Raw genomic sequence first — 23,831 nt, 5'->3', positions numbered from 1 at the left:
TCCACAGAGATACACCACGATTGCATTCTGGCTCATGCAATGCAGAGCCTTTCTCCCAGTCCCAGCAGGCACTTTGCATGTTTGGGCCAGGCCCTGGCTGCCACAAACTGGTTCTGCTCCTCTGACCTGAATGGAGTCACACCAGCTGGCAAAGCTGCTCCATCTCCGAGTCCTTCCAGGTGGCTCTGTGGGTATGATAGTGGCTAAATAATGCCCAGCCCTAACAGGAGAATCCAGGAAACAGACAGGACAAATCTCAGTGCAAGGGCAGCACTGGTGCCCTCAGAGTCATGAAGAGCAAAGCAAAGAAGCACGCCTGGTCTAGCACTCCCCACACACCTTGCCTGTGTATGTGCAAAGTGGGAGTCATTTGGCCACGCTCTCCCCCCAGCAGTGGGGCTGGCATGGCCCAGCCTAACAGACAGCACCTGAATATGTGCCCTCCTCCTCCACAGCTCCCTGCCAACACTCCTGGGAGGAGCGAGAGGTGCAGCAGGAATTGGAAAGGGTATCAAAGACAATATACTTTTCAGACTTCTGAAAAGCCACTTGCTGAGATCCAGAGCATGTTTAGTTCAATCTTAGACTGACATTTGAGATCTATCTCTCAGGAAAGAGGTGACTTGAGAAGACTTAGTTCCATGCAGAAGGAGGGAAGGGAGTCTCATCTGAGTGAAGGGATCAATAGCTGAAAAGCTGGATAAACTAAAAATTAACATACTTGGAAAAAAGAATTTTCTCAAGAACTGAGATCTGATCCTTGTTCTTATGACTGCCCCACAGGCTGGGACTTCCATCACCTCGTTTCAGAGCTCTGCTGCACTGCAAGATGTCTGTATCTGAGCTATCTGATTGAGAGGAGCAGGGTCTGCTGTGGGGAGACTCTTTCCATCCTGGCTGTGCCCTGACCAGGAACTGCAGCAAAGTGACTCTTCCTACAACAGGATGCAGGTGCAGTCAATGCCTCAGGTGAGGTGAGAGGCATCCTGACTGTGGGCAATGGCTGAGATCCCCTCCATCACAAACAAAAAGGAAAAATCTTATTAATTCTGCCAAGCACTCTGTGATTTAAGGCAAGTTTGAAAAGCATTTTGAGACCTGCAAATAGAAAGTGATAGTGGAGTGCAAAGTGGTATTATTAAAATAGCAGTAACAGGATATAGAGCTGGTTCCTGTTGGAAATGCCTTTCCTCTCCATGACTGAGAGAATCCCAGAAAGCAGCCCCTTTCCCACCACAATGTGCTCTCACATTCTGTCCATACCTGTTCAGGAGAAGTCCTTTCAAAGAGTAGATCTCAGATTTCAACTCATTAATATTCTGTGACTCCAGGATCCAGTTGGTGGAAGTTGTGGCCTGGAACATGAAAAACAAAACATAAAGATCAAAGTCTGAACTGGATGATAGTTCACCAATGTCACTTTTTCCTATGTTATGCTACTTCCACTCCCATCTGGCAATCTCGAGTCCTGTGCATAACATACATAAGCTCTATCATCTAAAATCTCTCAGATCTGAGCAGAACAACTTCCACAAAAAAAGAAGGTCCTCAGCTGATCCCCACAGTGATCAGAAATAATAATTGTCTCAAGGTGCCAAGACTATTCAAATATTTGTTGTCTGTTTGGGGGACTAACTAATCTTGTTTCCAATGCACAACCATTGCTGAAGTATCTCAAGTGGCCATTTCTTTTTCCAGGAGCACTTATGAGAATTCAGACAAAGCTGGGTCCACATGGGATGTTTTCCACCAACATATCAGACAGAGAACAATACACAAAGAGATAAATTAAATCCTTTGGCACTGACCTAACGAATTTCTAGAGAACTGGAATTAAGATCCTGAACAACAGCAGAAGTTGCCCTGAATCATGTCCTTTACTCCTTCCTGACTGCACTTAGCTGAGGCAACAGGTTCAAGTATATACATTAACAACTATTTTAAAACCATTTGTTCATTTCTCCTAAATCATGACAGAAAGAATCGATTATCTGCACTCTGTGGTGTTTAGAGGTGGCTGATCAATCAGTGCTTTGGAAGTGGCACAAACTTTCCCTGCTCAACCTGAAGACTCAGAGCTGTGCTCGAGTCACCAGCTCCTCTCTCCAGGAGCAGCTGGACTGGCCACCACCTCTTGGGTATTCCAAGGCAGTGAATGCAGTTTGGTGGGGAAAGATGGTGAGTAACTGCTGGAAGCCTGTCCAGCTGCTGTCAGCACTGCACCAGAACTGCCATGGGGTATCAGGCAGGAATTAGAGCAAGTAACTGAGGAGAACAGGCTGCAGACAATACTTTTGGCACCTTTTCTTTTAACCCTTTTGGGAACCTGAGAAATGGGAGGGGCTCTTTTAGGATAGATCATGCATGGCCTTGGTTACCCCATCTATTGCTCCAGCAGCTCCCGTAGCTGTGGGACCAGAGCACACTCAGGCCTGGCACTTCCCACAGTAATTCCTGCTAAAAGCCATTTGGAATGAACCCATTTGTGAGCACCACTCCAGAGATACTTCTAATAAATTCCCCACCAAAGGAAGCCAGGACTGGGATAACACAGAACTGCTCCTCAGCAGTTCCCAGGAGATGTAGCCAGAACTGGTTGTCCCTCCTTACTCTTTAACCAGAGCTCAGCTGGTGCTGAGTGACCCTGAGCACCCTCCCAGCCAGCCCTGCTCCCAGTCAGTGCTGGGCTCTGGCCCCAGGAGCTGGGAGAGGCTGTGGGAGCTGAGACACACACAGATGCTTCCCCTGGGAGTCACACTCCCAGCCTCAGACAGCAGGAATCCAGGAGCCACTGTTCTGGCTTTCCAAGACCTTGAAAGCTACGGCAGCACATTAACAAGGGAGTGATTTCCACTCACTGGCCTGCAAAGGACTCAAATTTCCAAAACACATATGGTGCCAGATGCCTAGGATTTAGAAATAAAATCTGACATCTGGGGCTTTTTAGCCAGTCTCTTTAAAAACAGTTGTAGAAAATTCAAGCCTTGAATTTTTATGTACGTTTTTTAATTACTTAAAGTCCCTCTTTTTAATTTTTTACAGCATGCCAGTAGGAGTTTGAAAAGCAGATATAAAAACTTACATTACAGCTGAGAAAACACAGCTTTTATTCCTTGGTTTGTGGGGTTGCCCAAGTTTTTCTTTGTACACATGAGGTTTAGATATCATAACAATGTGTGCTACCATTTCAGTGCAGGGGGTAGAGAGGGGGGAGGAAAGACTTCTTCAAGACTCTCTAAACCACCAAGACTCTTGTGGCCTTTTTCCTTCTTAAAGCTCAACATGTGTTCTTAATCTTAACACTTAAGACCCGAAAACAGTTTTCCAATTTCCGGGCTGGCTCCAGGCCACAGTCAGGCCACAGTTCCCAAGGAAAATTGAAGCAGAGTGTTGTGACCATAAAGTGGCTTTCATGGTTGGGTTTACAGCTGTGCCACTGAGGGATTCCTACTGCACAGAGTGCACAGCACAGTCAGCTGTGGCCCACCAGTGACACACCATCAAAGGGCCTGCAGGAGATTAAAGTGCAGGGAAGGGGAGAAGGCAATTCCTGCTACAGGTAGCAGGCTGCAAGCTTTGCCCAAGGGATCTCACAGGAAAATCTCTCCCTGCACAGAGATGACTGGGCCCTAAATAATCCCAAGTTTATGAGTCAAAGAAGACTTAATCTCCAAGGGACTGGTGCAAATCCACCCCACCTCACAAGTCACCAGCAGTTTCTGCCTGTAGAATGCTTAAGCCAAGGGCTGCAAAGTACTCTGGAGATGCAAAGCACTAATTCTCATTGGCAGAAAGAAAATCAATTTTGGTGAAAAGTGGTTACTTTATTTACACATGTAACAACACAAACTAGTCAGAACTGATGGTTTTATTGCCAGGGTCAAGTCAGGAGTCAAAGGGAATGGGTCACTGTGTGTCACTGATGGGGTTGTGATGTGACTGAGCTGTCCAAGATCATTGACACAAGAACTCAAAAGGAAGAGTATTTGACCATTACCTGGCCTGGATCTGAAAAAGTGACTTAAATACAGTCCTTCAAGTCTATGCTTGTCTGAACAGGACTAAGTATTTGTTTTGACAAATTATGAGAGTAGAGGAGAAATACAAACAGGTAGAATTAGGTATTACACACAAACAAAACCTCTGCACAACTGGTCCCTGCCTCTTTTGGTCTGTGGACTGACAGCACAATTATTCCATCTCCAATGCAGTACAGAAGGTGCAGAGCTGAGAACAGGCCCAAGGCCTCAGCCACATGTGCTGCACCCAAAGCTCCACAGAAAGCCCTCCCCAAAGTCAGATGCACCCACTGAGCACCCAACCCACAGCCAGTGCTTTAACCAGCACCTCTGGACACATCAGATGGAGAGAAACGGGCTGGGGGTATGACAGAGCTGGTGGCTGGGCTGTGAACCCAGGGGGTGCTTTCCAGCTGCCCACAAAAGAAGCCATCAATGTTCCAGGGGTTGTGATGCTCTAGAGGTGAAGCTGGGAGTGGATATACCTTAGAAGCAGCCAGTTCTTGGGTGAGGTCCTGGATTTTCTGCTGTTGCTGGATTAGCAGCTCCTGGACAGCTGCTAAAGTTGTCTGTAACTGAGTCACTGTGAGGGAGAAAGCAGGAGATCAAGCTGAGCTCCCTGCACACACACTCACACAGCCCTTCCTGCTGTCTAGCCACAGAGATGCCTCTATTCCTACTGTATTTAATTTATCTGTGCCCGCCTGCTCACTTTAATCCATGTGATTTATCTGCACTATGGGTAATCTACCTGCACTGCATCTAACCCCCAGTATTTCTAGTTTATCTTTCCATTGTATAGATGTCTATAGCCCACAGTATATCCGTCCAAAACCTCTCCCTTCTAATTATATTGGTTTATGATTTGTACATCTCCCTGAACTTATACAATGTTTGTATCATTTATCTATCTCGGGGCTCTTGCAGGCAAACACTCCAGCCTGGGAGGAGCTGCTCTCAGGACTGACCTCGGGGTATCAGGAGAAATGAAAGGTGCTTTTCTTCTCACCCTTCACTAAAAGGTCTAATTAGCATCCTCCCACTCTCAACCCACCAGCTCCTTCAACCCCAACATCTTTGACAAACTTACTGCTAAAATCACACCTTTTTCCTCCCTACTGAATATACTTTTACTTTCCCCCTTTTATTTGAAGAGGGCACCCTACATTCCCCTCCTACACCCCGGCACACACTGAACAACTTCTGCTGGATTCCATCTCCAGCTGGAGAACTTTTCTACTTTGGTACTTTATCTAAAGCTTCCAGATAGTAAACAAGCTGGTAAAATAAATAAAATTAAAAACTCTATTGGTGTGACAGGTACCAGCTAATCCAGACCATCATTAGGGCGCTGGGTAATGAACAGACACCCAATGGAGTCAATAACAGAGAAGGTGGCCAAGGCCAGGGAGGCACAGTAATTACAGACTCTCCCGACCCTTGCTCGGATTTTCAGATGGAAGGTGGGGGGAAACCACCAAAAAAAAGCCCCTGAAAACATCAGAGAAGCAGAAATTAAAACTGAACTTTACAGCCCTCCAAAAGGCTGTCATTTTATTCCCCTTATTAATATTCTGAGGTTGGGAGCCTTTCCGTAAAAACATAATTAATTGAGGCCGTGCCGACAGTAAACAAGCAATTTCAAATTAAACCGAAATGACGGCGGCTTCATTTGCAAATGTGAACAGATTCTCAGAGCAGATAAATGAAGTCACCACAGAAAGTGGAGATGGAGGGGAAGAAAAGGGTGGGGGTCTTGGCAGAGTGGAGGAGACAGAGAGAAAGGCTTTGAGGGGTGAATTGATGGAGTCATTAATCTTTACCTGTCTGTGTCACACTGCCACTCATCTCAGAAATGTTGGACTCAATCCTCTGAAGTTGTTTCCTGTCTTCTTTGCCTCCCATGATGAGAGGAACCAGGTATTTCTGCATGGAGTACAGAAACTTTTTTAGGAAATAGGGGCATGCAAAGCATTCTTTCTAATCCACCAGAAACATCCTCAAATCCCACTCCCCAAACCTCAGCCTCTATCACAGAACCAGTGATCATTTATTCCCACATGTGGCTGAGAAAAGAAATTCCCTCTGCAGGAGTTGTTACAGCAGCAGCAGCAGCAGCAGCAGCAGCAGCAGCAGCAGCAGCAGCAGCAGCAGCAGAGTGTTGTGGTTACACTTTTCAGGGTGCCAAGAACCAGCTCCTAACTGTGCCCAGCCATGCAATCCACCTCATCCTGCCTTGCAGAGGATGGGCTGGGTCCAACAGGGCACAACTCTCCCCTACTGCCACCGATCCTTCTGCAGCTCTGGGCCCAGGAACTGAGCGTGCTCTTCACCAACAGCACTCACCATGAGAAGGACCTTGTTTGTAGCAGTTTGAGAGTCACAGCTCAAACTGTGACTGGTTTTGTTTGCTTGCCACTTTTCTTTTTGACTCTGCATTTTCATGTAAAGTGTCTGCATTTCTCAAACACAGCAATGGCAGTGCCAGTGAGAAGAGAGATGCTTCCCCAGCTTGGAATCAACACGATGATTTGGACACAAGCAGCACAACACGGTGCTCTCAAACATTACCTTGTAGAGCTGGTGGAATCCAAAGGCAATTCCTGCCATTATGATGGCCAAAGCCCCATAGTCCCGCCATCTGGAGCCAGGGGGACCTAAAAGCCAAAATCAAGAAATACTTACAGTCAGAACTGCAGGTGACAACATTTCTGTACACCCATTTTATCATCAGAGAAAAGAGCAATGAATAACACACAGTGTTATTCTGGCAGGAGGACACAGACACCCGGCCAGACCTCTGGCCCTGCACAAAGTGTCACAGGGACACAAATCACAGCAGCAATTTAAAAGGCTCCATCAGGCTGCTTTGCCCTCCTCTTCCCTTGCAGAGGGCACTGTGAACCCACACAACCATCTAAGGGCTTGGCACCACCTCAGGTGAACTCCTTACCTGAATACCTATTACTGTCCACTATCATAATTGTTGGAAATGGTAACACAGCCAGAGACACAGAGGGGAGCAGGAAAAAGGAAAGAAGGGAGTGTTTTGAGAAAGAAGAGAAATCTATCAGGGCAATAAATGAAAACTGTGTCAGCAATTATGGACCATTTCAATAAGGAAGGATCCAGTGTCTTTCAAGCTTAAATTACAAATAGGGACCAAAGCACACATAAGGAGCAGAAAGAACATATGCAATTAAATATCTACAGAGAGAGGTAAAGAAGTAGATAAAAGCTTGAGATATTTAACACACTGTTCTGCACAGAAGCTCAGAGACTGCACAGAGCAAAGCAAAGGCACAGTGTGCTCTGCTCCTTCCAGCAGAACCAAAGATACCTGGAGTTTGGCATCAGCTTTATCCTTTCACCTCCCTCAGTTCCCTGAATGAATCTTGGACTGCCCCTGGTTTTCTTTAATAATAAAGAGGATGCAGGATGATGTTGCCCAAAGTTCAGTGGCAGGATGTGGGCAGGTCTGATGAGATGGAGGTTGGTGTGGTCTCCAGACAGACAGTCCAACCTGCCTGTGGCTACAGCGCCTCACAAAGGCATCATACTCTCCAAAGTTTCACTGTGGCTTTCACAGGGAGGCTCAGCTGCCTAAAATGGGTGGACACCACTCTCCTCTCTGCTCTGCTCACCTCCTGCCAGCTTGCTTGTTGCCGAGTTCTTCTACAGACACTTCACTGCAAGAGTTACCCCCAGTCCCAGCCCTCAAGGTCCACAGACGGGCACTGACTCCCAAATCCTGGCACTCAGAGCTTCTGACTGTGTTTTAGGAAACAGCTCCTGAAATTATCCACTGACTAGAAATCTGAACAAATTAAAGCATCTCTGTCAGAGCTGGTGAATAGTGTCACCAGGAGTATTTTGGGTTGCTGCAGTTGCAGTTTTGGAGCTTAGGCACATGATCAAATTATCATAACTTTTTAACTTAATGAGTTAACACACGTCAGCTAAGCAGCAGTAACTGGCTGTGTACATGTCAGGATTGAAAATGATCTCTGGCTTATCTGGATGCAAACCCCAGCCACCCACCCCACTTTCCCTCCACACTCTGCTCCCACTGTCATTGCTGCTGTCTGAAGTCTCCTGGTTGTCCAGTTCTCTGCCCTGAACTTCTGACTAAAAATATCTATGGGAACACACCTCGTTCCTGGCTGACCTGCCCAAGGTAAAGGGTTAATGATCCCAGAGGGGCTGTGGGTCCAGCTGGGCCCTGTCCAAGTGTCCTTGAGTGGCTGTCCCAAACCCCCTCCCAGCTGTGCCCTCTGAGCAGGAAGGAGACCCACCTGTAGGAATCTGCCCACTTCGCCCTTTCACCTCCCTCCTCTCTCGCTCCACTCCTGTAAAGCTCCAGCTAAGAACATTTTATTGCCCCCTGGTTTTCATTATTAATGAAAAGGGACCAGAATGATCTTTCCTAAAGTTCAGAGAGTCTATAAAGACAAGAAGCTGAAATGCCATTTTACTCATTTTAGAGATGTGTGAAATAATTCTGTCTTGTGGCAAAAAAAAAAAAAAGTGAGGGGGGTGGAGAGAAGTGAGAGATGCAGTAAAGGCTCTGCACTGACCACAGCAACTTTACAGTTACAGAGAATGTCACAGCTCTGCCTAAAATTCACACTCAACCTTCCTTTTCCTCTGCCATTCTCTAACCTAAAACGTGGGGTGGGAGAGGCTTTGGAGCCTCCCTGTTGTAACCTCTGCTCACACTGATTGCTTCACATACCCTCAATTTCTCCAAATAAAATTCAGGTAAAGTGAAGCAGCACTGACAGCCCAGTCACCCTCCAGTTCAAGCACTGGGGAAGTAACAACCTACATAAGGGACCCTCAAAAGGCAAATGGAAGGGACAGACATTTTCTCCAGCTGGATGTCTTTTTCTATGTTTAATTTTCACAGCAGCAACTGTAAATTGCACTTCCACAGTAAACACCTACTATTTTTAAGATCCCCACTCATCTCAGAATTAACTTCCCTGACTCCAATTAATTAGGCCTTGTGCATCCAAGTTAAGGTCAGCCTCAGCAGAATCCACATTTAAAACTGCAGAAACTGAGGCTGGAAGGGGAGGGAAAAGAAGACCCACATGGCACAAAAAAAGTCACTGGAGCTGATTTTTAAGCAGGTGTAAAATGTGCACAAACCCCCATAAATGGAGCCCATCAGTACCACAGGGGACAACCCAGACAACGCCTGGCTGAGAAGCTGCAGCTTTGCACACCTTGCTTGGAAACTCCCCTGAGTTTGCCTGTAATTATATGGGTTAGAAAGGTAAAAAAACATAAACCCAATTAATCATTTAAATGCTTAAAGTCAGATTTTTGCCCTCACTGCTGGATTAGTGTATTTCATAATGCCATCAGCAGACAGCCCTGGGTTTTTACTGGGGGTTCACTTTAGAGCATGTTTAAACTAGTCAGATTGAGTGATGCTTCCAGCAACTAATCGCATGTCAAATAAAAGATATTTTATGTAATAAATTACTGCTACAAGTAATTCAAATGTCATTTATCAGTTTTATTATCAGTCAGGCAAAGTCTTGTTTCTCTATATTAATCAAATTCAAGCTTTTTTTAAGCTTTTTTTTTAAGCAGTTTTGACACCTCTTGGCAAAAGTACAAACTGGAGGGAAGGAATTGCTCCTCCAGAACAGGGGGAGAAACAGTAGAGATGCCATTGACCTAAAATAGGAGAAACTTCATTCCTGCCTCTTCCCCCAAAAGTTTTTATAGTTTCTCTTGAACCAAACCCAGCAGGAGATCAGTACACAAGGACTGTGTGAGTGAAGGCTCACAGGTCTGCTTCCTTCTGGTTAACTCCTCAAGAACAAGGACGTGTTTGTTCAGGTAACGCCGCTGCCAACAGGACACGAGAACATGAAGTCACAGATACAGCAGCAATTCAGCTGTACAGAAGGAAGAGGGACTTCAGAAACAGCCCAGACTGGGGTGGCAACAGCAGGAGATAAGGAAGTGAAATGCACAGGTGTGCCCAGGGTTTGCTGCAGTGGCTCACAGGAGTGGGCACCTCAGGCTGGCACTGCTGGCAGGATCCCCAGCTCGGCTCTGTCTCATCCCAGCTCGGCTCTTTGCTGCACTGCTGAACAAACCCTGAGATGGTTCTGAACCTCCTGCACTTCTGCACTTGGAGCCCACAGTTTTAACGTAATTTTTAAACATGAAGCAGCAACACCTTGTGAGGAGGAGGGGAGGCAGAGAGGAATTAGGATTTCTCAAACACCTCTGCCTTTCAGCACACAACCCTCCCCTACGGACTCTCCTTTTTGCTCTGGGGGGGTAATTCCTTCTCTCTGTTCTCTCTAGTTTTGTGGGTTTGTGTAGAGGTGTCAAAACTACTCATGAAAAAGCTTAAAAAGAACCAAAAACATCAAACAAAGTGGTTCACAGTCTTCAGGACCTAAACTGGAGCAGATCAGGTGCTGCTTCACAAGCAACTCATGTTTTCTTTGGGAAGGCAAATACAGCTTGCCACGTTTTTCAGTCCAAGCTCCCCAGCATGAGCTGTTCCCACCAACCAGTCGGTGTGCAGGCTCAGCACTCCCCTCTCTCTCTGCTCCTCCAGATATTCTTTCAAACTTCAAACCTTGCAGCATTCCAACACAGTGTCACAAACACTCTGGGAGAAGATAAGCACAACAGACAGACAGAAAAGGAGCATCTGTCTGTCTCTGTACATGACAAGCCCTGACAAACCTGTGAAAGATAAACTGACTTAGTGAACTATCACAGGAACAACTGTCCTGGAGCACATTTGGACCAATTCAGAAATATTCACTCCAGGATTAGCATCCAACTGATGAAACAACCTCCAGCACACAAGACACCTCGAGGAGCACTGAGCCACTGCACAGTCTCACCCACAGCTCTGGGAAATCCACATATTCCTTTTGCAGTTCTGACACCATGGAAAGCACTTTATAGGAAGACACAAAGATGGATCCACCATTACCACCACCAGCCAAGGACAACAGGGCACAGAGGAGAATTAATCCAAACAAGTATTTTGGCCAAACAAATACCATGATGTTCAGCTATTTATTCTTTTTATACTTCCATTTAGAGGTCAAGATTAAATAGAAGGTCCACAAAGAATGGCCAGAGTGGGGGCAAACAATACCTAATGAACTCACTGTCACCTTTCCCCAGTTTTGGGGGCTGCTAAAAAGGACTGGCTCACAGGAAAAAGCTTTGGGTTCACAGTATTTAAAAGAGGCCAACCAGATCACAAAGTTAGAGCACCAATTTAGTTTACAATTATATCCCCTAAAAAGGCTTTACTTTGGTGGTATTTTTAGTCACCTTTGGTTTCTGAGCATCACAGAATGATATTTTCAAAATTCTCTTTGGAGCTGTTACTGAGAACATTCTGATGTTTAAATGGTAGTGGAGAAGTAAGAAGGAATTTGGAACTGGTGCTTTGTGGAAGGCCAAAAGAGTGAAAGGAAAACAACCAGAGAGTGATAAAGCTGCAAGGATTAACAGTGGTGACTGTTTCCTGGGCTGAACTCTGTGTCTCTTCCCTGCCCTACTCATGTTAGTGCAACACTGAAATGAGGGAAGATGAACTCTTCAGTTTTGGCTTCTGGTAAGAGTTTGCTGAATGACCCATGGACAGCACCAGGAGAGCAGATTGTGCTTTCCTGGCATTTCTGTGGGCTGTGTCAGACAGGTATCAGCCCAGGAGGCAGAATCCACCCTGGAGTTCACCTGCACACCCAGCAGAACAGTTAGAAATATTCCACTTCTGAGACCAACTTTATCACAAATGTTCTTCTTCTCAAACTGTGCAAAACCCAGAGCAGTTAAAAACTCATAAAGCAAATCTAGTATTGTCTCCAGCAATAGCAAAACTGTGCCTTAAACCAACAAACACAGCTCTAAGGGAACTGTTTTATCAGTCAGTATCTGACACAGAGCTGTTCAGGAGCCGTAACAGAATCCTATTTTTAATACTTGGCAGGTAAGTGAAGAGATTTTCAAACTGCCAGACACACATGTGAGCTGAACAGCTTCTCTTGATGGATTTTTAATGGTGTATACTTTGGTTTTTATTGTCTGGAGCTTAGATACTTTTTTGTGAGGTTTGTTTTAAAATGCAAATATATATGTAAATTTTGAATCTACACAGATTATGGTGGGACTTTAAAAATTCTTTGAGAGTGTATTTTGTACACAGAAATCACACAATCACATCCACACAGTCTACACAGAATTTCTGCTGTCACATCTCAGATAGTTTAAGATCACAGAGAGAAGTTCCTTAAGTTTTAAAAGGGAAGAGTCCCAGAGAGTGCTAATGTTGACTCAATGCCTTTTTCACATCCTTACAGTGCCTCAGAACCTGATTTGTACTGACTACACACCTTCAGGTCACAATCACACAGACTGTTCTGAGTTGGAAGGGACCCACAAGGTGAGGAGGTGCCACAGGCTGGCCTGGATGCTGTTTGTTTGTGTCTCATCTTCCTCATGCAACACAAACTTGTCTCAGGCACCAACACCCACCAAGTGCATTCGAAGTAACACCAGTGCCCAATTCCGACAGAAAGAATGGCATGAGATCAGCTCAGCTGGTTAAAACTTGGCTGTAATAACACCAAGGTCAGGGGTTCAATCCCCTGTGTGGGCCACTGACTTGAGAGTTGGACTCGATGGTCCTGGTGGGTCCCTCCCAGCTCAGAACAGTCTGTGAGTCTGCGATTTGTGGGTTCCCTCCAGCTCAGAACGGTCTGTGATTCTGTGACTGTGACCAGCTGAGCTGCAGTGCAGGGCCCGTGCAGGTGCTGCAGGGCTCAGGGCAGAGCAGGAGGGGCAGGGCAGGCTGTGCCCGCTGTCACTCACCGTAGGGCGCGGGGTGCGGGGGCTGCGCGGGCAGCGCGTGCGTGGCGGGCACCGACGGCTCCTCCGTGCCCATCCCCGTGCCCGTCCCCGACTGCTGCAGGGCCAGGTCGATCTCCTCATCTGTCAGGCCTGGGGGAGCAGAGCAAACCGAGCAGTTTAGCACCTTGACCCACCTGATGCACACACAATTAAATCCTCGAGGCAGGCAGAACCCTTCCGAGCTGACTCCAGCAGCAATGCCTCCCCAATTTGGGATTCACTGGAATGTCTCCCTCTCTCTTTCTCTGTTGCAATTTAACCTTAAGCGACAGAATATTAGCCTCGACGCTGCTTCCAAATGTGGCTCATTCAATTTCCTTAATTTATCCTTGAGTTTATTGCTGCTTTTGAAGTAGCTTTCTATTGCAATTCTCCATTCTTCCCCCGAAAAAAAGATACCATCAACTGCAAATGTGGCTCATTTTAATCTGTAATGGTGTAAAAAAAAAAAAGAGGGGAAAAAACTAACAATAATGCATGAAAACAGACAGGGAAACAAAAAACTAATTATTGGGTTAGACGACTAATTAGTCTAGATCGTTTCCGAAGACGGGAATAATTTGCTTTATTTTATGACAAATGCAGAAATAAAAAGAAAAAAATCAGGACTGACTGTGATTAGTATGAATGGGACACAGAATGTAAGGAGGAAATAAAACTATAACAAAACAGATCAAAACAAGGCCAAGCCCAAACTTTGAGCTGAGCATTGCCCCGGCCTCGTGCTGCAGGATTAGACTGGATGGCCCCAGGGCAGCCTGGTCTGTGCTCCACACAGGGCTGGGCAGACACTGCACACATGGCACAGGCTGGGCAGGCACTGCTGCCACCAGGAAACGCCAGGACAGCCTTCAGTAATTGGCCACAACACATGGAAAGGATTTGGCCAACAAGGGGGAACAGAAAAGCAGCTCAAGCACTCCCAATGACCAACATCTGTGAAGAGGGAAGCACAGCTGGAATATTTTTTCCAACAACAGGAGAAAACACCCTCCAGAAAAAGAATTTAGTACTGAGATGGCAGCCATGAAGTGGGACCTGGGCAGCTGGGTATTATTATTTGCTGTGTCACTGCCCTGCACAGAGCACACACAACACCAGCCAGTGTCCCTGCCTGAGGAACACCGGGAGGGATTCAGACCCTTCACTGCACATGCAGCGTGTGCAAAAACATTCCAAGCAGCTGGAACTGAGAACGTGCATTCAAGGAATGAGGTTTAGAAGAGGCAGATCCCCTGATTCTCACACCATCGTAGGACATGAGCACAGTGAGGAAAATGGCAGGAATAGGACAGCACTGGGAGAAAAGGGGGGGATACTTTCTCTCCATCACCCCACTCGAGATCCACAAGGCATTGCTGGTAGATAAAATTCCTCAACTTAATCCTTTAAAACACTTCCCTTTTTAACAGCACAGGAAATGGCCAAGCCACTGGGCATATTAGCAAAGTTTGAAGGAAATTTTTCAGGATCTTCAGCTTCACTGCACACTGGGGGTCTGGACAGAGTAATCTGTAGCACAAACAATATTGCCAGAAATAAATACACAAGGCTGCCTCAGAACTGTTAATATCATAAGCACTAACACATTCAGAAGGCTTTATAACTATTAACAGATTCCTGTGAGTTCCTGTGGGACACTGCTCATCAATCCACAGAGCAGATGCTGATGATGCACAGACAAGTTGGGTGATTTCTCCAACAACAGAACACTGTCAGTGTCAGAATCACCATCAGAAATCTGAAGTTCTGATCTTTGCTCCTGAAATCTCAGAGTCACCCCATGAGCTGTAGTTGATGAATGCCTCAAATAGTAAGGAACCAAAACCACACATAACAATAAGGAACAAGACTTCCAGTGAGAGTAATAAACACAACTCAGCCTCCTGCTCTAGTCACAAAAGCAATATTTATGGTGTTTAATCCATGTTAAAAAGCAAAGTCCTAATCAGAAAGAAACTGCTTAAACCAGCTCCTAATTATCCAGTGTAGGAGAACACATAAACAGATGCCAACGCTGCAGATCACCAGCAACTGTGGGATTTCATAAAGATGGAGACAACATTAGCTGCTGGCTGCAACGTGGCTCCCACTGTAACTGGGCATTTTGCTCTATCTCCATGCAAAGACAGCAAATCTGACCATAGTTAACACTTAGAAGCATCAGAAATAACAGAGGATCCTTTACTTCATTCTGCAAAAAGAGCAGAAAACAATGTCTATTGTTTCCTAACCATACTGCCCCTTCTATTCTCATCCTGTTTGAGAAAAAACCCAAAATCTTCTGCAGATAAAATGCACATCTCAGATTATTCTGACCTCACCAACTAGGGACACCCAAGTAACACTGTTTGCATTTAAACCCTGCTGTGCTCTGAAGGAAAAGCTGCTGTGAGTGACAGAAGGATGGGAAACCTTTCACATTGTAATTCCTGGTTTGAACAATGTGCAAAGTAGATAAAATTGGAACTGTTCTAACTTCCCTGGACTGTCCTCCTGCCTGGTGAAGTGGCCCTGGCCCTGGTGCTGGTGGCATTACACAAAGGAGCATCCCAAACTACATCCCTTCTTTCTGATCAGAGAAGAGTGGGAGGGTCACCACCTTGGAACACCTCAGTCCATCTGCACAAGGGGCTTTTGAGGCTCAGCATCTCTGGCCTCCAAACACCTCCCAGGGCTGATTCCTTCAGCACACACATGGAGCAAGTCTGCACTGTGGAGACTCAGCAGTGAGGAGGAGTCCTTGTGCATTCAGGAATCCACCTGTCCCTTCATGCTGGTCATTTTCACACACTGAACAAAAATGGTCAAGATACTCTAAGAGTGTCCTCAGGCAACTACAACCAACTCATCCCAATTCCCTTTGGCCTCAACTGTTTTCTGATTCACCAGCTACACACAAATATGCACACACTGTGAGTCTTCCATGCCCAAATTATTCAACCTCAACATATTAATTACACAGAAAAGTGGGAATTTCCAAACCAGAGGAAAGTGTCATCTGTTCCAATATCTCACCTGGCTTTATTTTATCACAGACATGAAGAAGTGTCCATGGTCACTCATTGCTCTAATCTAGCAGGAAGTTGGCAACCCAAACCCAACACCACTTCCCTTGGAAGCAAAAGCAGCACCACAAAAACTGAACCTTTGTGTCAAACATAACTCTCAAAGTTATGTCAAGAAATTCACCTCAAGTGTGTCAAGAAATTCACCTCAATTCAAAAGAGGAACTGCTCTAAATCCACTTTCCAACACTTTGGAAAACAAACCTTTTTGCTGTTCTGCAGTTGCAGCAAGATCAAGCCCCTGCAGGAAGCAAAAGGTTAAAAGGAACAATAAAGGAAACTGCCAATTGTAAGTGAATTATATTTGGCTTTGAAAGCTGAGCCACGGCTATATTATAAAAGGCATCTCCTTGCGTTGTTTACCATCACCCTGACTAATGCAGACCTTTTTTTTTGTTTTAAATAATCTCATGCAAATTAGACACACACTTCCTTCCAGTTGATTGCTATCTGCAAGGAATAATCTAACTGCAGAGGGTACTGAGCAAGGACTGAGCCGAGGAGGATGCAGGAAACTGCCTCAGAGCCCCACAGAATGCAAACTGCTCCCTTCCCCCAGCCACTGCCTCCTTCCTCCTCAGCCACTGCAAAGAATTAGTCATAATTTTCACAAAGCCTTAAAATTCCCTTTTCAGGCTTCAGGGTGTTGATTTGAATAATCCAGCACCCATGATTGTTTTGCACTCAAAGGTTCCTGCTGACCCTCTTTTGTGACTGTCAGTGCTGCCATTCAGTCTGCAGGGATCACTCAGCCCCTGTAAACTGTAGTCAGACACAGAATCGGAGCAAGCTGGGAAATAAAACAGTTGTCACAAACCCCTCTTGGTGCCTGCACCTCACTCTCCTTTTCCCAAGAACTTTTAGGACTCATCTGTCTGTTTCTGTCCTTCTATAGTATCTGTTCCTGTTTGTTATAAGGACCTCATGGACACCAACACTGCTCCTCTGCTGCCCACTCTGAGGCAGAGCAGCACTGACAGTCCTGGGATCCACTCCCCACGGATGAGGAACAGGTGAGACACACAGATAGGAGAAGTGCTCCAAGGTCAGAACTGAACCTCTGACAGTCAGAAAACAGAACTCAGGAGATGTGAGTCCCAGCCCCTTGTTTAATCTACTCTCTGCCCAAACCCCACAGCAATACTTGCAATGCAAAACCATCGCATGAGCTTAACTAGACAGGCCACCCAGTTTATTCTTCTGACACAGGCTCTGACATTTCAGTGACAACTCTTCCCATCCCAGGCACTAAGGATATATTTTTCTTCATTATATTCCTCTTTCCACTCCTCAATCCAGTAACTCACGCAAGACTTTCACAACCTGAAGGCAGCACCAGTTTTAGGGAGAAAATTTCTGTTTAGGTGAACTTAAGAATTGTGCCATAATAGGAGAAGGTGGTGGAAGGAATTCAGCTCCTTTGTGGGTTTCCAAAGGCAGCTTTACTCCCCCTGAGAGACCACCCCGGAGCAAACCTCCCACCCACCCACCCTGCACAGGGACAAAAGGCAGGGAGGGTGAGGGGCAGGGGGTGGCAGCTGCTGTTGTTTTCCCCACAAACTTTCTATTAAGAAGAAAAAGGAAAAAAAGAAAGGACAAGTTGTTTAGCTACAACAAACTACGTGACCATTGTGTGAGTAAAACGAAGATCTCCTGGCGGGTACCCTGAACTGATGGTGCACTCCTGTTCCTGGAAGCCACTGAGTCAACTCTGCTCAGAAAAAACACGGCCACATTTTAAAAGAACCATCACAAAATCCTTCTGGGATCTGATCCAGTGATGATTCCACCTGTTCAGTCAGTTAAATGCAGTGCTGGGTGACTGTTGTCAGATGTTTGTCCTGTATCCTCCTCTGGGCTTAGCTGAAAGGTCAGAAAGGCAAAGTCTCCTGATCCATTTTCTTTCACAGATGGGTCATTCCTGAAGCTGAGCCCAATCCAACATTTGAACAAACCCCAAGGTTTCAGAAACATCACTCTGATGTTTTTAGCCCTGATTTACACTGAGACACTGCATTTCAATGCAAACATCCTCCTGCTGCACTTCCAGCCCAAACTTCAGCAAAGGAACACACTCATCAAAGGGACATGGGCTGGCTTCAACTGCCAGGCTGAAAAATGCAGAAATAAAAGTAATTTGAAAAGTTGCTGAAAGGGCTTTGGAGTCTCACAGCTTTATTCAGCCACGAGACTGTTAATTATGCAAGAGCAATCTTTAAGAACATGATACACTTTAACCCCTCAGGGTGACTGAGCAGCAATCAGAACTGATAAAGGTGCTCTCACCTCAGCTGCACAGCACTGAAATGAGGAGGGAAAATCCGACCTACAGAACAATGCCAAGAATTACAGGGAGTCAACCAGCACGGAAAAGGTTAAAATAAAAAGTATTTTGGCATAACAAGTATAAATAAATAAATAAACCAGCAGCAGTTTCTCTTCCTGGCCAAGCTTTTTGGAGTCTATAATAAAATGAAGTGTAATGGAGGAGAGGAGGGCAATGTCAGAGGGTGAGGGTTTGGGAGGGAGGTTGTTAAGTATCTCCCTCTCCTCAGCTGTGTTTACTCCATTTACAGGACCTCGGGTGATTGATAGACAGACAAAAGAAAAGCAAGCAGAGAGTAACCCCCCTCTGGGAGCAGCAGCAGAGGGGACAACTCCTGACATCACCCACAGCCCCAAAGTCTCCTCAGCCACTTGTAATTAAAAAGACGGAGCAAGATATGCAAACTGGAGAAAAAGAGGATTTTTTTATTATTTATTATTAACATTTTGTTGGAACAGTGGAGTGCAATAAGGACTCTCAGAGCCGTTAAAAGTCGTCGGGTGACCTGCAGACCCCTATTTCCCAGAGCCTTGTATAAAATTGAATTTTTTAAACATAAATTACACGTAATGACGACACTGTAAAAACTAACAGTAATGGAAAGCTGTGCTGTATTTCATTAGCCTGTATTATTCCGTGCCACCTGATCCAGCCGGGCCTTGTTTATGAGTTAGTGTGTTAGCAGATGCCGATGGAAGCATTTGCTTCGACCTTGCTCTTCTCATTGGGGCATGAAATTACGACGGCAGCACCTTGATATTACAGCCATAAATACAGTAAACTGCAAATTTAAGCCAACGGCTCCTATTGTCTCTGAACATAAAGCTGATCGGTATTTATTTAAAAGGAGAACGAAAAAAAATATTATATATCACCTTGTTTATGGGTCCAGGTCCCCCCCTTCCCCTAATCTGCCTTATTCACTTGGTTAAATACTAAACAAACAAACTAAATCCTCCCTATTTTCTACTGATTAAATATTCTTATGAAATGAGTATTGTCTTCAGAAAACTGGATCAAAGTATTTTCACTCTGAATAAGAAAGGGCAAGTGACTTGCTTAGCATGTCTTGGAAGGGAAAAACAGGAACAAGTACTACAACTTTTCTTCTCAGTTTTCTATACATGAGAAGTTCAAAATGTAAAATGAAAAAGTTGCTTCTGGTCACTCATTCTCACTTGTGTGTAACACGTGTGTGTGCACAGAAAAGAGAAGTAGGTTTTCTTCTATATGTTTTCTATTTAAAAATATCTCCCCTGTTAATACTATTTCAAAACAAGGAGGAAAGAGATAGAACAAAAAAAAAGCAGTAAGATTAAAGGGAGGGGGGAAAAGGAGAGGATTCCTTCTGTGAGGCAGCAAACCCAGGGAGAGTGCCCCACTCTCCTGTGGGCATCCTGGGTGAATACCCCAACCCTGACAACATTCCCACTACAATTTATTGAGGGGGAAAATCAAACACAAAGGCAAAAGGACATTGTAATATCCCAAAGCATATCACAGCATAAATCACAGCATTATAAGCCAGTGTAAAATGTATTTCACTGGTAGTTTCAAGGCAGGGAAAATTCAGTTTCACTTGCATGTACTAAGAGAGGTCAGGTCTTTCTCTTCTAATGTAAACTCCTTGCTTATATGAACTATGTGATCTCTGTTCCACAAAGGGAAAAAAGGAAGGGATACCTTAAGCAAAGGCACACAATAGCAAGCTACACATTTGAGGGGCCAAAGCACTAAGAGGAAAATTCAAGGAACAAATTGCAGGATGAAAATGGGACTCTCACTCTGGACTCAGAAACAGCCCCAGTAGATGGAGGGCTGTCACACCTCAGTGGATTTGGACACCCCATTCTGAGTTAATCCACACCAAACCTGCTGGCAGCAGGCAGCACAGCTCAACAGGCACAGTTTCTGCTTCTCAAGAAGTTCAAAATAGAAAAAAAAGCAGACACCAGCAGGACTCTAAATCAAACAAGATGATCAGGTCCAGATGTCCTGGAATTACAGAACCAGAAGTTTTGTTACAGAGCCCAGTTACATTCCTACACAACGAGTATATGCAAACACACAGCAACAATTCAAGCTTGGGTACCTTCCTCTGAAGACCTTCTATTACAGAATCATTCTCAGAATACCACAGTCAACAAAAAAGACAGAAGAAACAAGTCTTTCTGTAACATAAATAAAAATCTCTCTTTCTAAAAATGGAGGGAGATTTGATTTTCTCATCAATGATGATGATACTTTTATTTTTAGGTCTCTTGCCTCCAGCTTTTCCTTTCTGTTGCCACCCAAGCACAAGCACAGTACCTGATGGAAGCCTCCTTAGAGTGGACACGAGTTGTGTCTGAGTCCCCCGCTTGGCTGGAGGTGCAGAGACAGAGCAGGTGACTAAGCTGGAGCCAGAGTTGTCACACAGGACATCCCAGCCAGCCAGTCAGTGGGAGACACTACAGACAAACAAAAACCTCTGCGTGTGTGAAATTATTTGAAATGAGTATCCACTTGGGGCTTCAGGCTTTGCCAGGATGCCACTTCCAAGGCAGCATGTCAGGAATGGAACACAACCAGGGCTCTGGCATTTGGGCACGAGTCTGCACAGGGCAGAAAATGCAGCCAATGGAAGGGACACTGCTCAGAAACCACAGTGCTTTGGGATTTGTCACCACATCTCACAACCTCCCTAGACAGAGCCCAGGCACTCAGAGAAAACAACTATTAGATACACTAACGGGGGAAGTTTCCAAACACACCCAACCTGTGCCCCACACACTTCAGATCAGTTGTGCTTCAGATCCATCCACTCTGTGTGAACAAAATACATTCTGTTAAACAGCTTGTTGAGCAATAGTAACAAAATGATTGGCCTTTGGCTACTCTTTGATCCGTGATATTATCTTTGGGAGCTTCTGAGGAGAAAGCCAGAGGTTGTCTTAAATTCCAGTAAGGTAAAACACCTTCAGAACTCTGACTTCAAACTGTATTTCCAACCCCCTGAGCCAGCACGACACAAGAACTCCAGCAGCAAAGTGGAAGGAGCTGCCCTGGGGATCTGCAGCCAACCAGACACCTGTAACTCCAACACCTCCTTTGTTAGGGCAGAAAAGCCTCCCCAGGCCCTCCCCGGGTCTGGGCCTGAGCACAGTCTGTGTTAGACCCGACCTGTGTTAGACCCGACCTCCCCTGTGGAGCTCTGGATTAGCAGCCTCTGCTGATCTGCTGTTCCTGCACTGGGCTGGCCTCAACTTCTAGAAAGTGCCTCCCTTTCTGCCCAGCTCTGCATTCAAAAGAAAGGAATTGTGCAAAAAAGGACATCAAACCATTTAAAGAAATTCTTTAAGCAGATTTGTTGGAGTATCTGAAGGATGACTTAGTTTTTACATGTAAGAACAAGAAAGTCTTTCCTGATGCATCATTCTCAGCTCCTTGAGTTGCTCTGGAATCACTGATCTCCCCAAACACACCAGAGCACCTGCCTGTTTTCTGTGTTAGACAACCTGTGACAGAGCAGCCTCTGCAGACTAAGATGATCTGCAATGTAAAGAGCAACTTGCCTCAATGTAATTTATTTCCTCTTTAAACTTTAGAGAGGAATTAAAAAAACCCCTTTGCACAGACTTATCACAGGAAAACCCATATAAAGGGTGTGTAAGTGAAGTCTGAGTGTTTGAGGAACACACAGAACGGAGCCCTGAGCTCTGACAGGGCTCCTCTGTCAGGAGGTGACACGGTGAGCAGGAGCTGCATGTTCCAAGAGAATGTGGAAACACATGGAAACATGCATGGAAAAATGTATGGAAGTGTAAAGAAACCAGCACGGGGTGAGGAACCAAGAACACAGGAGGCTGAGTCCTTTTTTTGACAGGTATTTTCCCACAACCTCACAGAGCATTTGGCTCCTCAAACCCAGTTTCTGTGAAGAGGAATCAGGGGTAGACACCTGGGAGTCAGGTATCATCTCACTGAGAAGATAAGTTGAATTAAGAAAATTACATCTAAATGCTAAATATTTGAGTATTATGGTACAAATGTTTCAGGTAATTCTGGTTTGCTCTTCCCCCAGAAAGACAGAGATGCTCCAGCACTGTTAGAAAAAGACATGTCAGCGTATTCACTGCAGATTATAAATCACCCTCAGTCTTCGTTCTTTTGTTTTAGAGAAATTTTTTTACATGCCATTAAAATATTGTTTGCTGAATGCTACTACAAAGGTAGCCACCTGTAAAATTAAAGGCTGATGCTGCCAATAACAGTGTTGAAATACCTTCTGTTTAAAAGGCAAACCTACTTTGTAATTTTTAACACAAGTATATAAATATTTCTCCACCCACCCTTCACAATTTGTTGGTTACAGTGAGTCCATTTAGACAACAACCACCCATGGCATCACACAGGATGTTAATCTTGGGTGGAGAAGAAAGAAACAACAGTAAATGAACTTTTCAGAAACCAAGATTACACATTCAAGCAGGGTCCTTCATGATAAAAGAATAGCAGAGACAAAAACCATCAGGGGACAAGTCAACAAAACAGCAGAAGTTTTAAAAGATCATTTTTCACCCTTTGATTTGTTTATTGTTATTTTTTTTCTCCCCCTGTGCCGTCAACAGCCCTTCAGAGCTCTGGAGAGAATTAAAGAGCCTGGATTAAACGCCCAAAGGACAACTAATGCTAACAATACTAAAAATAACGAGGTTAAGTGGTGGAAAAACTGTGGTGACCACACAGGGAGAACTGGAGTGGTGAGGCAGAGAAGGAGTTTCATCATTGCTCCCCGGGGCCATGCACAGAACACACGAACTGCTCCTGGTTCTCTGGGGTTCCGATTACCGAGCCAAACACACCTCCAGAGTTTCCTTATTAGTATAATAAAAAGCCTCCACACATTTGTGTTCTATTCCCAGCCTTGCTATTGACCTTGTCTAGGTCATTTAACCTCCATCTGCCTCAGTTTCTACATCTGTAAAACAGGAATATTATTACACAATATTGTTTCTAAAATGTTTCAGACCTCCACAGCCATCATGGACAAAGACTGACTGACAGGTTCAGAATCTGTACATTATACACACTTGAGTTAGGTAAGGCATTTGCAACAATTTATTAAAGCAACATATTTATCCCTTTTTTTGGGTGTAGATCACCCACAGAAATACTTCCAGATTTCTAACTCTCATCCAGGAACTCAAATTCATGCATTGCTTTGATTGGGTGCAAAAATAAATGGCATTTCTCTGGTCTCCATCAGTCAAGTGTTGCCCTTCAAATCCTGTCACTGGGGTTGAAGGTTCAAAGCAGAAATATGGAAAGATCTGTACTTTTAACACTGCCAGTTGTCTTCTAAAAAGAAGTTCCAGCTCAGGAGTTAAGATGGGAGTGGCTACACAGAATTCACACAGAAACCAGAGTGAAGATTAAGAAACATTTATGGGCATGTTCCTGCAATGTAACACAAGTCAGATCAGCAGGTGAGGCAGCTGGAGCAGCTGAAAGGATGAGGATTGCTCC

The 23,831-nt window shown here is 45.0% G+C and overlaps 1 protein-coding gene across 4 annotated transcripts in view; it reads right to left on the bottom strand.

Annotated features, from left to right (window-relative positions):
* The window catches only part of PEX14 (peroxisomal biogenesis factor 14), a 69,983-nt gene that overhangs the window by 2,258 nt on the left and 43,894 nt on the right, over window positions 1-23,831 (bottom strand). For all 4 annotated transcript variants that reach the window (XM_071575739.1, XM_071575741.1, XM_071575740.1 and 1 more), the window contains 5 exons: window positions 12,891-13,019; window positions 6,591-6,676; window positions 5,843-5,945; window positions 4,505-4,602; window positions 1,264-1,355 (listed from right to left, as the gene is read on the bottom strand). In XM_071575739.1, the coding sequence (XP_071431840.1) occupies window positions 1,264-1,355; window positions 4,505-4,602; window positions 5,843-5,945; window positions 6,591-6,676; window positions 12,891-13,019 (508 nt within the window). The remainder of the gene's footprint in view (window positions 1-1,263; window positions 1,356-4,504; window positions 4,603-5,842; window positions 5,946-6,590; window positions 6,677-12,890; window positions 13,020-23,831) is intronic.

This window comes from Pithys albifrons, chromosome 22 (assembly GCF_047495875.1).
Source record: "Pithys albifrons albifrons isolate INPA30051 chromosome 22, PitAlb_v1, whole genome shotgun sequence".
Taxonomy (NCBI): domain Eukaryota; kingdom Metazoa; phylum Chordata; class Aves; order Passeriformes; family Thamnophilidae; genus Pithys; species Pithys albifrons.
The sequence above is the reverse complement of the archived record's forward strand: the minus strand, read 5'-3'. Positions and strand labels throughout refer to the sequence as shown.